Consider the following 15,552-nt stretch of genomic DNA (forward strand, 5'->3'; position numbering starts at 1 on the left):
ATAATCGTCGGTGAACGTAAAATAGAAGCGGTTAGCATCTCTTGTGGTGGATTTGAAGGGCCCACACACATCTATATGTATGAGATCCATCAATCCCTCAACTCTTTCACAAGTACCAGTGAAAGGTGATTTAGTTATCTTTCCAAGCAAACAAGATTCGCACGTGTCATCCAAATTTCAGTCAAACGACTCTAACACTTCATCCTTTTGGAGTTGGGCTATGTGCTTCTTGTTGATATGTTCAAGATTACAATGCCACAAGCATGCCTTGTCTAAACCATTAGACGAATCGATATGTAACACATTATTCCCTAAGTTGTCTACAGCCATCACAATTTCATATACACCATTACAAGGCAATGCTTCAAAATATAAAGTACCATTATAGAAAGCATTAATAGAACCAATTTCATTATTAAATGAAAATCTAAAACCTTCTTTGTACAAACCATGAAAAGAAATAATATTTCTCATCATTTCTGATGAGTAGTAACAATCATTCAATTCTAAACCTAACCCACTACTAAGCACAAAAGAATAAATCCCAATCTTGGTGACAGGCGACAATTTCCTATTCCCCATTATCAGTTTCATCTTCCCATGTTCCACATCCTTACTTCTTCTTAGCCCCTGCAAGTCAGAACAAATGTGAAAACCACATCCTGTATCAAGGACCCAAGAAATAACATGTGATGAGTTATTAGAATGAATAGTATAAATACCTGCGAAGGAGGGCTTTATCTTCCCATTATTGATCTCCTGCAAGTACTTCAGACATCTTCGTTTCCAATGCCCTTTGTCGTGATAGTAGAAGCACTCTGCTTCTTTTGGATTAGAAGAAGGAGCAGCAGAACCACATTTTCCTTTGGATCCATTTGAAGAAGATCCATCATGAGACTTTCCCTTGTGATTCTTAGAGGGAGCTTTCCTCTTCTTCCCCATACCTTGTCCAATAGCTAGGACTGGAGCAGTAGCAGTAGGAGTGGTTGCGACAGCTTTGCCTTTCAACCCACTTTCAACGGTTCTCAACAGACCTTGAAGTTTGCTCAAGGCGACTTCCTCCTTGTTCATATGATAAGTCATCTTGAATTGATCATAACAGGGAGTTAAAGAGTATAGAAAAATATCAATCACCAACTCTTCGTCAAACTTGACATTCAACTTGAGCAGACGATCCACATACCTTTGCATCCTTCGCAAGTGGCTCGTGATGGACTCTCCATCTTTCATCTTGGTCGTTATCAACGAGGCAAAAATCTCGTACCTTTCATGACACACACGTTGATGGTACTTTTCCATCAAATCTTAGCACAACTCGTAAGGCCAGTACTACTCGTAAAACCACTGCAGCTCAGGGGTCATAGTGGCTACCATAATATACGACACCTTTGTCTCGTCCTTTTTGTGAGCCCTATACTAAGCTATTTCTTCAGCAGAAGCTTTGGTTTCATCTATCTCTTTGAGCTTTTCGTCGAGGATGTATTCTTTCTCTTCGTATCGAAGGGCCATGCAAATGTTGCAGACCCAATCATTGAAATTGGACCCATCGAAAGTGACCCTCCCAAAAATGTTTATAAGAGAAAAGCAGCTTGAGGAGTTTGAGCTAGAAGCATTTTTTGAGCCATACATCTGAAAAAGAAAAGGAAAAAAGATTAGATTAGATAAGCAATCCTTAATATAACACCCAAATGAAATATTAAGTGTAACATCCCCAAAATCACGGCCAGAAAAGACCGATTTCATTTATGCTTTTTAAAATAATTTCAGAGTAAATCCTTTTGATTTAAAAGAGTTGCGGAATTTGTTCCCAAAACAAAATATGATAAAATAATATTTATGAAAGCATTTCATCAAGAGATGCATTTTCATTATATAATCAAAACTCGGGATGTCATGTTCCGATACAGACCATAAAGCATAAACGATAACATTACAAGTCATTCAACAAATATATACATATATAGAACTGTAAACAAAACAATTTGATGATTCAACCATCTTATGCCCTCGCGCCACTACCTGTAATGCAAATAAGACTGAGTGGGTCAGACTTGGGAGCCTGGTGAGCATATTGGGTTTTCAAGCCACAATAAATAAATTATATTTAATTTCACCAACCAACAATAACTCGATTACCCATTCCCGTTATCCTCACTTTACGTCCCTAAAACAACATCTATCTCAAGGGACCTAATATAGGATTTTCATCGGGACAAACATTACTGCTAAGGGGTTTCCTCAACAATAGATATCCTAAAGGCAACCATGAGGGGGATAGAGTACACCGGTGAACACATCGTTCACAACAGCTACAAGTTATGAACCTGCTAGCGTTCCACAGGACTGTCTAGAAAGAGTCTGTGGTCGTTATCCATACTCCGCTGAATAACTAGATCAACAACAACAACATCGAGGCCTCTCATCTGTCTATCACACACCAACTATCTACCCATGTTCTACCCAACATATTAGTAGATAAAATATATATTTTTATACATAGTTTAAAACCTGTATAGCATTCTCATTCAATACATATTCCAATCAACAGATGAGACACATACACATAACACGTATTTCATATAGAATAAATCATATCTATGAGATAGAAGAAAGTGAATATAATACAACAACAAAATATACACATAACACGTACATCATATAAAATAATTCATAGTTATGCTTTAGAAGAAAGTAACTACACACTCACTTGATCAGAAGATGATCGGACAGCACTACGACTTGCAGAAGTAGTATTCTTCAGTAGATCTGGAAGATCTTCACAAAAACCGGGCTTCTCGCGAGCAGAGCTTCGGCTCGGGAATTGCACTTCTCGGGATCTTCGGGGCTTCGAGACTTGCTTCGGGGCTCGAGATTGATACCGCGGCTTCGGGGGTACTTCTTTGCACGTAAATCGATGCAATACAGGTGAGAGATGAGAGAATGAGCTACCAAACTCGGCTGACCCTTCAAATCTATTTATAGGGCAAAACTGGCCCTTGCCACGTCGTGGCACCTTTTTCCACGTCGTGGGATTGGTCGTCATTTCATGCGTCATCACAAGTTGCATCTGGGGGACTCCCGGAGGTGTCAGAAGACTGGCCACGTCTTGGCACTGCTTGCCACGTCGTGGTATCTGACAGTTTTGGGGTTTCGCGCCTCGGACTTCAGAAATTCATAACTTTCGCATACGAACTCTGTTTTCGACGTTCTTTATATCGATGCGAAGGTGAGATTATGCTATACAACTCTCGTTTAGACTCGATTGGCTAATTTTGACTTGATTTTTAATATATTATAAGTATATTACTTATATATTATTTTTAGTATGCCGGGACAAGAAAACTCTATTTGAAATTCATAACTCCTTCATCTGAACTCCGTTTTCGTCTGTCTTTTTATCATTGGACTAATATCGATGAGATCTTCAATTCTCATTTAGAAATTTTTGGCTAAATATCACTCGATCTCTATTTCGAGTATTCGGGGTGCATACCGCTAAGTCGAAACTTCGAAAAATCATAACTTCCTCATACGAAGTCAGATTTGAGCGTTCTTTTCATGCACGCTCTCGGTTTAACGAACTCTACGACTTTCGTTTAGATCAATAAAGCTAAATATCTCACTAATGTAAATTTTACTTTTTACATCATTCAGCGTTGCCGGTTCTGTCGCGAAACTTCGACAGGTCATAACTTCTTCGTTATAACTCGGATTTCGGCATTCTTTATATATTCGGAAACCTCGTTTCAACTACTACAACATTATCCATAGATATCGGATTTATCTAAAATTTCATTTTGATGCTTATTTTTATTCTTAATTAAATTAAGACACACAATTAAGCACACAACACATAATACTCAAATAATACATTTCTATTATTTCAAAACGGGTTACAAAGGTTAACCTAGACTATTATATCAACATTAATGACAAGCCCATAAACACAGGCGTTACATTAAGGCTAGGACCCAACACTATAATTCACAATTTGGAACAGGGATGCCGTAATCCAATTGCAAATTATATGAAGGTAGGTAAAGTACGATTTACCAATTCCACCATGAAAAACAAAATGAAAAATTAGGTTTAAAATGAAACCAAATTCCTAGATTCTTTTGAGATTCATTAAACATTTTTCAAGGGCATGTTTAATATCGATTATGCCCTTCAAATTTGTGACTGGGATACTGAGGATCACAAACAAGGTGTGAATAACCATGCAAATTAGCTTGGCACTCTCGAGTCATTTACCACCTAATCAATGTGCTAGTTAACAACACACGCTCCATTGATCCATGATACTTCTTGAGCTACCCTTCGCTACCCTTGTTAGTCCAAGTTAGTATGTCGGTTAACCACACCCGCTCCACTAACGACTTGGAAAGGTGCAAAGTGCAATTTCATGGAATAGCATCATTTTCATATTTTTCCTAAAGTAACTAAGATTGGGAATTTATAAAAACATTTAGTTACTTTATAATATTCATTATACTTATTAATGAGGAATTAATGTCATATCTTACCCGTTCAGCTAACGACCCTCCACTAGTCAAGACTGCAGTAGGTAAGAGTGGATACCCAATGGCGGTCATTTTATAGGCCGCTTCCTTAAACACCCCTTATAGACCAGCTTTGTGAATGAGGCCTACTAACGGTAAGACTGACTCATATTATACATATATATATATATATATATATATATATATATATATATATATATATAAGTATTAAGCTTTTAATATTATAATAGTATACGGGTTGTATTTTAAACTCAAGGGAAAGTTTTGAAACTATTAAAAACTACTAGATCAAATTTTAAAGCAATTAAATTAACCATATAACTTATCCTTATCACAAATTTGACCTTATCCATTTCACTTGTTAAGAAAATTCAAATCAAATTTTACAAATAATTAATTTCTCATATAAACTTGTAATTATCTTAAAATTTGACAATTATCCTTCAATTAGATGAGGATAATCATTACCATAACAGAAAATTAGAATTTTAACAGTTAAAACAGTTTATGGTAATTATCCAAATCTAACTTAGGCCAAAAATCTGAAAAATCTATCATCTAACGAACCAACTTGTCGAGTCAGGGCATGGACTCGTTGAGTTGGTCTAACTCGTCGAGTTCCTTCATAGGACTCGTCAAGTCCACTAGCCAGAGACCAAAATCGAATTTTTTTTCAGCTTTGAAACAATACAATTACATCGTACAATACAAAAACACCTTAAGCTCTAATACAACTGATGGGTTTTGAGCACTACAACATTCCTATGGTGCACATGCAACCCTAATGCTTTGGATTTAGTTTTTCTCAAGTTATACATGCAAATTATTATCCAAAGCATAAACCCTAATCTAGCATATAATTTTCGAAATTGATAACTTAAACATAGTTACAAGAATACCTTTTCTTTCTTGATTGGTTGATCTTGACCTTCAAGAGCTTAGTGCCTCAATTGTTGCACCTCTAATGGAGTCAAAAACACCAACTAGCAATAGATGATAAAGAGAGTGAAGATGTAGGCTAGGATTTTCGGCTAGGGTTTCTTCTAGGAATCAAGTGGCCGAAAACCTTATGCCAAATGGTCTTTATATAGTTGTGCTGCTAGGGTTTTAGACTGAAACCCTAATTCTCTGCTTAGGCCTTAAGCAATCTATGGAAACCTTCTAGAAGGCCCTTTGGACGAATTCTTCTACGGGCTTCCTATAGAATTCGTCCAACTCTTCTATTAGGAGTCGACAACCCAACTTGCAACTAACAGTAAATTGCAATATCAATCCTCATACATTTAATCAGTCTCTTTTGATCTCCAAATTAATTTTTGATCAATACTAATTAAATAATATGATTTCTCAATTAATATATTATTCTTATAATATATTAATAAATCATCTAGCAACCTCTTTCTCATAATTGATCTTGTCAAGTTGCTATGGTGAAGGCAACCGAAAAGGACCATGCTACTATCGAGTCAAGTACATACCAATTATAGTTATGGACTTAAACACCTAATCCAACAAGATAAAGCAAAACTCATAAATGGTAGATCTAAGACATCAATGTTCAAGTTCAAAGCTTTATACCTCCAACAAGTTGGAAATGAGTCACATAAGGCAAATCCATAAGCACTTCCTTGATCCCCATCCTTGCACCAAGCTCCATCTTCATAGAAATGGACCAAATACCCCAAAAATGGACACCATAAGCAATAGATACCACCATGAATACTTAAGGACGAATTCTAGGGTTTTAGAGGGTGGAGGCTGACTTAGGAAATGAAGAAATAGGCTAACATTATGCTTATATAGGGTACAACTCAAAGATTAGTGTAACATCCCGACTCTAAGGTATAAATATAAATGTTTAGTATATTCATATTGATAGGGAAACTCAACGAGTTGGAGGCCCCAAATTGTCGAGTAGAGACTGATATTAGCAGTGTGATTTTAGAGCCAACTCGACGAGTTGGTGGCCCGAACATGATGAGTTTGAGCTGAGTGTGGAAACCCTAATTTTTAGGTTTTGCACCCTTTTTAAAGGACCTTAAGTCCTTTACCTCGCCTCCCTCATCACCTTATCACCCAGAGACAAACCCTAATTGAGCTATCCTCCATTTTTAGAGAGTGCGTAAGGATAAGAGTGTGTGTTTTTGGTGCATTCCTTGAAGAAACTTGAAGAGTAAAGGGCTTGGAACAAGAAGGAGTCTTTAGATCCGACATCCATTCAGTAGTAGTAGTCACCTAAAGGTAAAAAGCTATCACCTTGATCACGTATTTGTTAGATCTCGTCATTAGAGAGTTTATGGCTATTTCTAGCTTCTTGTTTAGTCATTATTGATATTGAGCATGCTTTGAAGCTAAGACTTCAGATCTGGATACGATTAGGCCCTTTAGGCCTAAAGACTCAATATTTATTAAGCTTTGGCCAATCCTCATGCCTTAAACCCCTTGTTGAGCCTTTTTTTGGCAAAGTTAGCCCCTAAATGCCATGCATGGACGTAAAGCTTGCAACTTTACGCGGTATCACAGCTCTAGAAGGCTAGATCTAGAATTTGGGGTCTTAGTCTTTCTTAAAAGTGTCTGAATGAGAGAAACATCTGAATGAACTCGACGAGTTGGTTAGGGTTTCCCCCGATATTCTGGATACTGTACATACTCGACGCGTTGGTGAGACAACTCGACGAGTTGATGCGAATCTTCCCGGTTTTCCGAGAACATAAGGAGCTCAACGAGTCGCATAGATGCACTCGACGAGTTTAGTCAACATGGAATGTTGACTTAAGTTTTCAATTTTATGGTTTGGTCAAGTTGTGGACTTTGGAGACCATGGAGGGATAAAATGGTCTTTCACCCTTTCGAAGATTTAATAGGGGAGTTAGCTTAACATCTTTGGAGTTGTTAATGCAAATTGTTAATTAGTGATGATTGTGATATAGGTAGGCGGAGTTTAGACCGACACTTTGAGTATGAGACATACTTGAATTACTTACGAGGTGAGTCTCCTCGTTATACTTACTTGAGTGGTAATTACTGTGCGACCGGAGTGTCTTATTTGTGTTACTGAATGGAGGGTCATATGTGCTTATACTGAGATATTTGTTATTATGCATTCTGTTTTTGTGATTTATGCTATATATTATTCTATGCTTTTATTGAGATAGGACTAGAGGGTCCAACTAAGCTATGAGACCGGAGGGTTTTCACTAAGATACAGGACTGGAGGGTCCAACCCAAGCCATGAGACCGGAGGGTCTTCATTGAGACATATGACCAATTATTTGTGTGTGTATTTTCGGGAACTCACTAAGCTGTGTGCCTACAGTGTTATGTGAAATGTGTTTCAGGTACATCTCTAGATCGCGGGAAGGCGTCGGCAAGATCATACACACCAACTTGTTGATTTATGTTTTGAGGATTCTGATATATGTGACAAATAGTTTATATGATTGTGTTTGGAAACATTTATAAATTGAGTATGAAAGTTGTCAAAGCATGTTTTGTGTGGAATTAAAAACGAAAAATTTTAGAGTGTTACAAGTTGGTATCAGAGCCATGGTTTGAGGGATTCAGATATACCTGTGGGAACGTCTGGACTCAAACTGAGGATTTGAGAAAAAATTTTCTAAAAAGAAATGATTTTCTAAACGAGAAAAAGATTTTAAGAGGAAACGAGATGAAGCAGTGTGTACAATCAGCCAGAGCTCGAACGGTGATTACCCAAAATACCCTTACTTGTTTATATTATGAGATGAGATACTTTTGAGATATTATAACTGCATGCTAGATGGTAGGCTAGGTATTTCAGGAATTTAGAGCTAGAGTTGTCTAATTCATGATGACTTTTGTTGTGTGTAAAACCAACTAGTTTTAATCCTACTAACTTAAACACAAAGACAAACACACGAAAGGCATTGTACCTATCGATTAGCAGTTTAGTTCATGTAAGTAGGGTATCGAACACAGGGAACGGTAAACAATTAAAATAAATGCTAATATTATCTAAATAACACAAGTAATAGAAAGAGGGTTTTCTCTAGTTTTGCAAGACTAGGAACTTAAACACACCGCCTAACACGTAATTAACTAATCAACTAAAACAAGTAAAAATTCACCAAATTTAATAAAAGGGTTTTTGTTTAGGTCCAACCAATTCACTCTTATGGTTAATTTTGTGATAAAGTAATAAATTAATTGTTATTGGTTACCAACTATAGTGATTAGATTCGCATTCGCTATTACCAACCCTTAGAAAATTAATCAATTCAAGCACTGATCAAGTGTTTAAACTAATTAATTCCCTAGTTCAATTATTTGGATTAAATAAGACTTGTAATTGCTTAATCACATTAATAATTCAACTAACCTCTTTTTTGTTGGTTTCTCAAACAATCTCACACATTAATTTACTCATTCTCTAATTAATCCTAGTTTCATATTCACTAATCCTAGGCATATAATAAAGTGTTCACATAAATCATATGAGGTTAACAATTAAGAGATGTTCATGCATCCTAATTATCTTCCAATTATCAGAAAATAGTTATGGTTAACGCATAAGGGTCTTTACCAAACTTAATTTAATAAAATTACCAATAATCAATCAATCAAAGTATGAATCAAACCATAGGAGTAATTTGGTCTTTCCTAAACAAAAACTACAAAAATTCAGCTCATGATTACAGTATAAGAGAAGCTAAAAACGAATTTAGTTGATCTAAACATGATTTACTTCTAAGAATAAGTGGAAAATTTTACCTAATTTGCCTTGAGTCTTCTAAAGATCAAAGATTAGGGTTCTTCAGGTCTCCAAGGTTTTCCTCAGTCGCAAGTTATTCTCCAGAGAAGCCAGAAAGTCCCCAATTCGAAATTAGATCTCCTATTTATAGTTTTCTCAAAACAGGGGCAACGTGGCGAGTAGGTATCCAACTCGCCGAGTTCCTTTGATAAATACGTGTACGGCAAGTATTCTGGACATTACTTCGTGAACATTCATTGGAACTCGCCGAGTAGCTTCTGGACTCGCCGAGTAGCTCCAGGTTTGTTCTTCTTTCTTCATTCTCCAACTTTTGATTGCTTCTGCTTCTTCCTTTTTGCTTCCAAGCATGTCTTCTGGACTGAAAATATAATTAAGACATTATTAAGTACCTTTTGTCCATATTATGCAAATAATTAGCTAATAATTGATAAAAATCTATACTAAACATATGGCTACATATGCACATATCAAAATACCCCACACTTGACTTTTGCTTGCCCCCAAGCAAAACTGAATTTTAATATACTAATACCACATAAGACAATCCCAATCGAACCCAGCGATTATGCCAAGACCGCAACGCATGCATTTGTGTCTAAAATTTTTTCTAAGGAACCCCATACTCTAAATACTCATAATCCTCATAAACACTCACCCACTTCTTTTGAACAACGCTCATTTTATGCATCCCTCTGAATCCGTCTGCAGAAAACTTCCTAACCTCAAGGTATTTTTGATCAAGCAACCCAAGCATACATAATCTAGAAAAAATTACAACTTTTTTCGATACCACTATGGAGCTCTTTGGAATTCTTCACTTCTTTGATTATTTGTCTTTGATTTTTAGGTATCTTCAATTTTTGAATTTCTTCAAAAAAAAAATTTATCTTTGATCTTCATACTTTGAATTTGATGCTCCAAAAATTCTTCAAACTTTTTCTTGTAATTCTCTCTCCTTTTTTTTACATGTACCTCACTTTTTTTCACTCAATTCCTACATGCTTAAGCAAGGGTGCTCCACTTCAAACATTATTGGTTAAAGTATTAGTTTTCATGGATACATTTCTGGTACACGATGCTAAATATATTGCATCCCTCAAACTAAACGAGGTTGTGTTTTTGTCCCATGATTTCACTAGAATAAGGGAGGCCACAAATGCATTATAACGTATATTGGCTCAACTAAACATTTGGGTCTTCATAAAATCATCAAACATAATACTAGCATGAACCCTAATTGCTTTTACCAAAATTTTCTAATTTAGCCCTAGCAATTTTAATGCAAAATTTTCAAAATTTTCAAAATTTAACTAAAATTTTAACTAATGTAACCAACCCCCTACCCCACACTTAATTTATCTAATGTCCCCATTGCATGCTATGCATGATAAAGAAAAAATAAAGTAAAGAGGGAATTGGAACAAGCACCCCTGGGATAGAAGTGGCAAGGTCGATCTTCTTCATGTTAAAGCTCCATCTTCAGCTGACTTTAGACATGGAAACAGCTCATCCATGCCTTGCGTGTCATTCGTCTCATGTGGTTGACAACTCCAAAATATCGAGGAAAAAGCTTCTTGGAAATGCTCGGAAATGATCTTCAAAAATATAGACAATGCCCATGTCGAATGGAATCAAATCGCCAATCTTGAAGGTAAGAGTAACTCGTCGAGTTAAATCGATAAAAGTGGTAACAGTCGGGTTTTTTCGCATGGACTTGTCGAGTATCTGAATGGAACTCGACAAGTTTTCTGCACTGAGTAAATAAAATTAGCTCCTGCTTCAGGTTTGTTTATGGGGTTTGAGGAGATTATTATAGCAATATTCCCCCTCATTTTTTTTTTCAGTAAAAGCACATCCCTTCAGCTGTTTAATTACCGGACTCGTAATTAGACTCAATTCTCCCATTCTTCTCATTTTAGACTCGATCCCACGTTTTATTCCTCACGCTTTATTCGTTCATTCTATCCCTCACCCTATATTCTGAAAAGATCAAAAACAAATACCAAGTAATAAAAAAATCAAAATAAAAATCCTAAATTCTCCCAAAATACTAGAAGTTTAGAAAGAAAAAGAAAAGCAAACTCTAATGACGGGTTGCCTCCTGCAAGCGCTTCTTTTTGTGCGAGTCTTGAGCTGGACTCCCAACTTAATAAACTTCCAATAAACTCAATGTCAATCCATCCACTGCATTGAATATTTTCATTAGACCAAATTGTAAAATTTGGCTATTTGCTTCAAAAATTGGCCAAACGAGCTTGAATTCATAAAACCCAAGAATATTGACAAGGGTTGGAACCGGTTGGATACTAATCATAAATGCATCGTGATTTAGAACATTCTCCAAAGTTGGAATTGTCACCGCATGCTTCAAAACACAAACCGGAAGAACAGGGGACCATGTCGTGGTAATGGTCAAACCACGGCTTGGTTCCTACAATTCAGCTTGTTCTTGTTCTTCATCTGACCTCTCTACTAGCAACCTTTCTAGCTCCTCCAAATCTTTTTCTGGATTAAATTCTTCATCTTGTAACTTTAGCTCTTGTAACTCAAATTGCTCTTTTTTGTTAGTCAAGAAGTTATCTAACCATCTTCCAGATTTCTTCAAATCATCATTTGAGTCATACTCCACATCTTCTTGCTCAATTTCATGTACTACTTCCTCAAGAAAAGCATCAAAAGCATCGAGATTTGGAAAATACATAATAAATAAAAATTAAACTATCTATATAATATATATATATATATATATATATATATATATATATATATATATATATATATATATATATGATAAGAATTAGCAAATAAAATTCACTATTTAGAACCGTTCCCCGGCAACGGCGCCAGAAACTTGTTGTGTGTAAAACCAACTAGTTTTAATCCTACTAACTTAAACACAAAGACAAACACACGAAAGGTAGTGTACCTATCGATTAGCAGTTGAGTTCAGGTAAGTAGGGTATCGAACACAGGGAACGGTAAACAATTAAAATAAATGCTAATATTATCTAAATAAAACAAGTAATAGAAAGAGGGTTTTCTCTAGTTTTGCAATACTAGAAACTTAAGCACACCATCTAACACGCAATTAACTAATCAACTAAAACAAGTAAAAATTCACCAAATTTAATAAAAGGATTTCTGTTTAGGTCCAACCAATTCACTCCAATGGTTAATTTTATGATAAAGTAATAAATTAATTGTTATTGGTTACCAACTATAGTGATTAGATTCGCATTCGCTATTACCAACCCTTAGAAAATTAATCAATTCAAGCAGTGATCAAGTGTTTAAACTAATTAATTCCCTAGTTCAATTATTTGGATTAAATAAGACTTGTAATTGGTTAATCAAATTAGTAATTCAACTAACCTCTTGTTTGTTGGTTTCTCAAACAAGCTCACACATTAATTTACCCATTCTCTAATTAATCCTAGTTTCATATTCACTAATCCTAGGCATATAATAAAGTGTTCACAAAAATCATATGAGGTTAACAATTAAGAGATATTCATGCAGCCTAATTGTCTTCCAAATAACAGAAAATAGTTCTGGTTAATGCATAAGGGTCTTTAACAAACTTAATTTATTCAAATCACCAATAATCAATCAATCAAAGTATGAATCAAACCATAGGAGTAATTTGGTCTTTCCTAAACAGAAACTACGAAAATTCAGCTCATGATTACAGTATAAGAGAGGCTAAAAACGAATTTAGTTGATCTATACATTATTCACTTCTAAGAATAAGGGGAAAATTTAACCTAATTCGCCTTGAGTCTTCTAGAGATCAAAGATTAGGGTTCTTCAGGTCTCCAAGGTTTTCCTCAGTCGCAAGTTATTCTCCAGAGAAGCCAGAAAGTCCCCAATTCGGAATTAGATCTCCTATTTATAGTTTTCTCAAAACAGGGGCAACTCGGCGAGTAGGTATCCAACTCGCCAAGTTCCTTTGAGAAATACGTGTACGACAAGGATTCTGGACATTACTTCGCGAACATTCATTGGAACTTGCCGAGTATCTTCTGGACTCGCCAAGTAGCTCCAGGTTTGTTCTTCTTTCTTCATTCTCCAGCTTCTGATTGCTTCTCCTACTTCCTTTTTGCTTCCAAGCATGTCTTCTGGACTAAAAATATAATTAAGACATTACTAAGTACCTTTTGTCCATATTATGCAAATAATTAGCTAATAATTGATAAAAATCTATACTAAACATATGGCTAAATATGCACATATCAACTTTGCATAGGAGAATATTATTGATTCACATTATCTGCTATTTGCTCTGTGTGTGACGAGTAATCTAGGAGGGATACCTAGTTGTTCATTTGGAGAAGTCTACTGAGAGAGTAGCTAGATATTCGTGAGGGATAGAGTACTTGTGAATTAGGATAATAGGAGGAGGACTTGGGACAACTACGGATTGGTGTGGAAGGTAGTATTGGACCTGTACTACTGAAAGCACCGGATCTGTACGTGACCCAAGTAAGAACCTTAGGATACTAAGGAGCATGTAGGGGTGGGTAATTGTGTGAGAATTTTAGCTAGTCCCTGATGATTTATGTGTTGTGCTGCAGAGAGACTATGGTGATTACCCGTAACAACCTGCCGGGGGGGGGGGGTGAAGTACCAGTGACGAGGAGATATGTAGGATCATTGTAAAGGAGGTGGCCGTAGCTATTGGGAGGCCATTCCAGAGATGTTCGGGTCTATTAAGACCATGTTGATTGAGACTTTTTACAAGCGTTATGCTGCTACCACAGAGGATGTCGCTGCCGCAGCCGCCGGTTCCCTTGCAGTTGCGAGGCCATAGGGGGTGACTCGTTGTTGTTCCGAGAGTTCAGCAACACGAAGCCACCAGAGTTCGACGGGACCGAAGACCTTATTTCTACTATCAGATGGATTTATGACATCGAGGGATGTTTCTATACTTGTTCATGCCCGGAGAACCCGAGGGTTCGATTTGCGCTGAACCAGCTTCGCTTGGGAGCGAAGGACTGGTAGAAGTTTGTGACGACTAATTATTCTCCTACAGACCATGCAGTAGTGACTTGGGAGAGGTTTACCTAATTATTCTGAGATGAGTACGTTCCCCAGGTGGAGAGTGAACAATTGGCCCTAGAGTTTTTGTCTCTCAAGCAGAAGATGTAAACAATGAAAGAGATTACGAGAATGTTTCATGAGAGGACAATGTTCTACCCTGAACACATGTCTACGGAGTAAGCATGTGTAAGCTAGTACTTAAGCATTTTGATGCAAGATATTAAGTAGTTCATGGAAAACTCATCATATCGGACATTGGCTGAGCTACAGACCAATGCCAGGAGGAGGGAGGTTAAGCTGGAGATTCAAACTAGAGAGGAGGGAGAGTCTCAGGATAGAGACAGGAGTCCAGTGCAGTCACAACCGATGACCAAGCGGGCTAAGCCCGCTGATACGAGAGCAGGAGGCCAGACGGGTCGTACCTGTGGCAGGTGCGGCAAGAGTCACGAGGGATCTTGTCGAGCAGGGATTTGCTACAAATGTGGCAAGGAGGGGCATATGGCGAAGGACTGCCCCAAGGGATTTTCGGTTTGCTTTCATTGCAACCAGACAGGCGACCGGAAGGCCGAGTGTCCTCAACTCACTCAGGGATCAGCCCAGGATTCTGCTCCTGCCTCATGCTGCTTTGTAAGTTACTGATGGTCGGTCGGGGAAGGTCGAGGCTCCGAGAGCTCATGGGAGAGCCTTCTAGCTGACTGTGGAGGAGGTCTACACATCACTTGATGTTGTTTCTGGTATGTATCTCCTTATTTATGGTATTGTTATTATCTATTATACTTATATTGTGTTTTATATAGGTACTTTTCTTCTGAATTATGTGTCTACCTTGGTGTTATTTGACTCAGGTGCGAGTCGATCCTTCGTGTCTTTATCCTTTAGTTGTCGCATTAGTGTTAGACGCGAGGTTCTGATTCGAACATTGAGGGTTTCTATAGCCGACGAGCATGTTGTTTTTGCCATTGATGTATTCTGGGGATGTGTTTTGGAGATCTTCAGTGTTGAGTTTCCGATAGATCTATTGCCGATAGTGATGGGAGATGTTTTTGTCATAGTAGGCATGGATTGGTTGAGCCTGTTTCGAGCCATGATTAACTGTGAGTGTCAGATGGTAACGATACGAGACCCTAATGGAGGAGTGCTTAAGGTCTATGGCAAGGGAACTAGATCGGGATTAGCTTTCGACTCTGCCGCCAGGCAAGGAAGAGTCTACAACAGGGTTGCATGGGCTTTGTAGCATAT

General features: G+C 37.2%; 1 protein-coding gene across 1 annotated transcript in view; it reads right to left on the minus strand.

Annotated features, from left to right (window-relative positions):
* Positions 1–1,416: 1,416 nt before the first annotated feature.
* LOC145099727 (zinc finger BED domain-containing protein RICESLEEPER 2-like) overlaps positions 1,417–15,552 on the minus strand; it is a 31,295-nt gene continuing 17,159 nt past the window's right edge. The window contains exon 4 of the mRNA XM_079037249.1: positions 1,417–1,629. Coding sequence (XP_078893375.1) covers positions 1,417–1,629 — 213 coding nt within the window. The remainder of the gene's footprint in view (positions 1,630–15,552) is intronic.

The sequence above is a fragment of the Lactuca serriola genome, chromosome 4 (genome assembly GCF_051521515.1).
Source record: "Lactuca serriola cultivar US96UC23 chromosome 4, Lser_US96UC23_V15, whole genome shotgun sequence".
Lineage (NCBI taxonomy): Eukaryota > Viridiplantae > Streptophyta > Magnoliopsida > Asterales > Asteraceae > Lactuca > Lactuca serriola.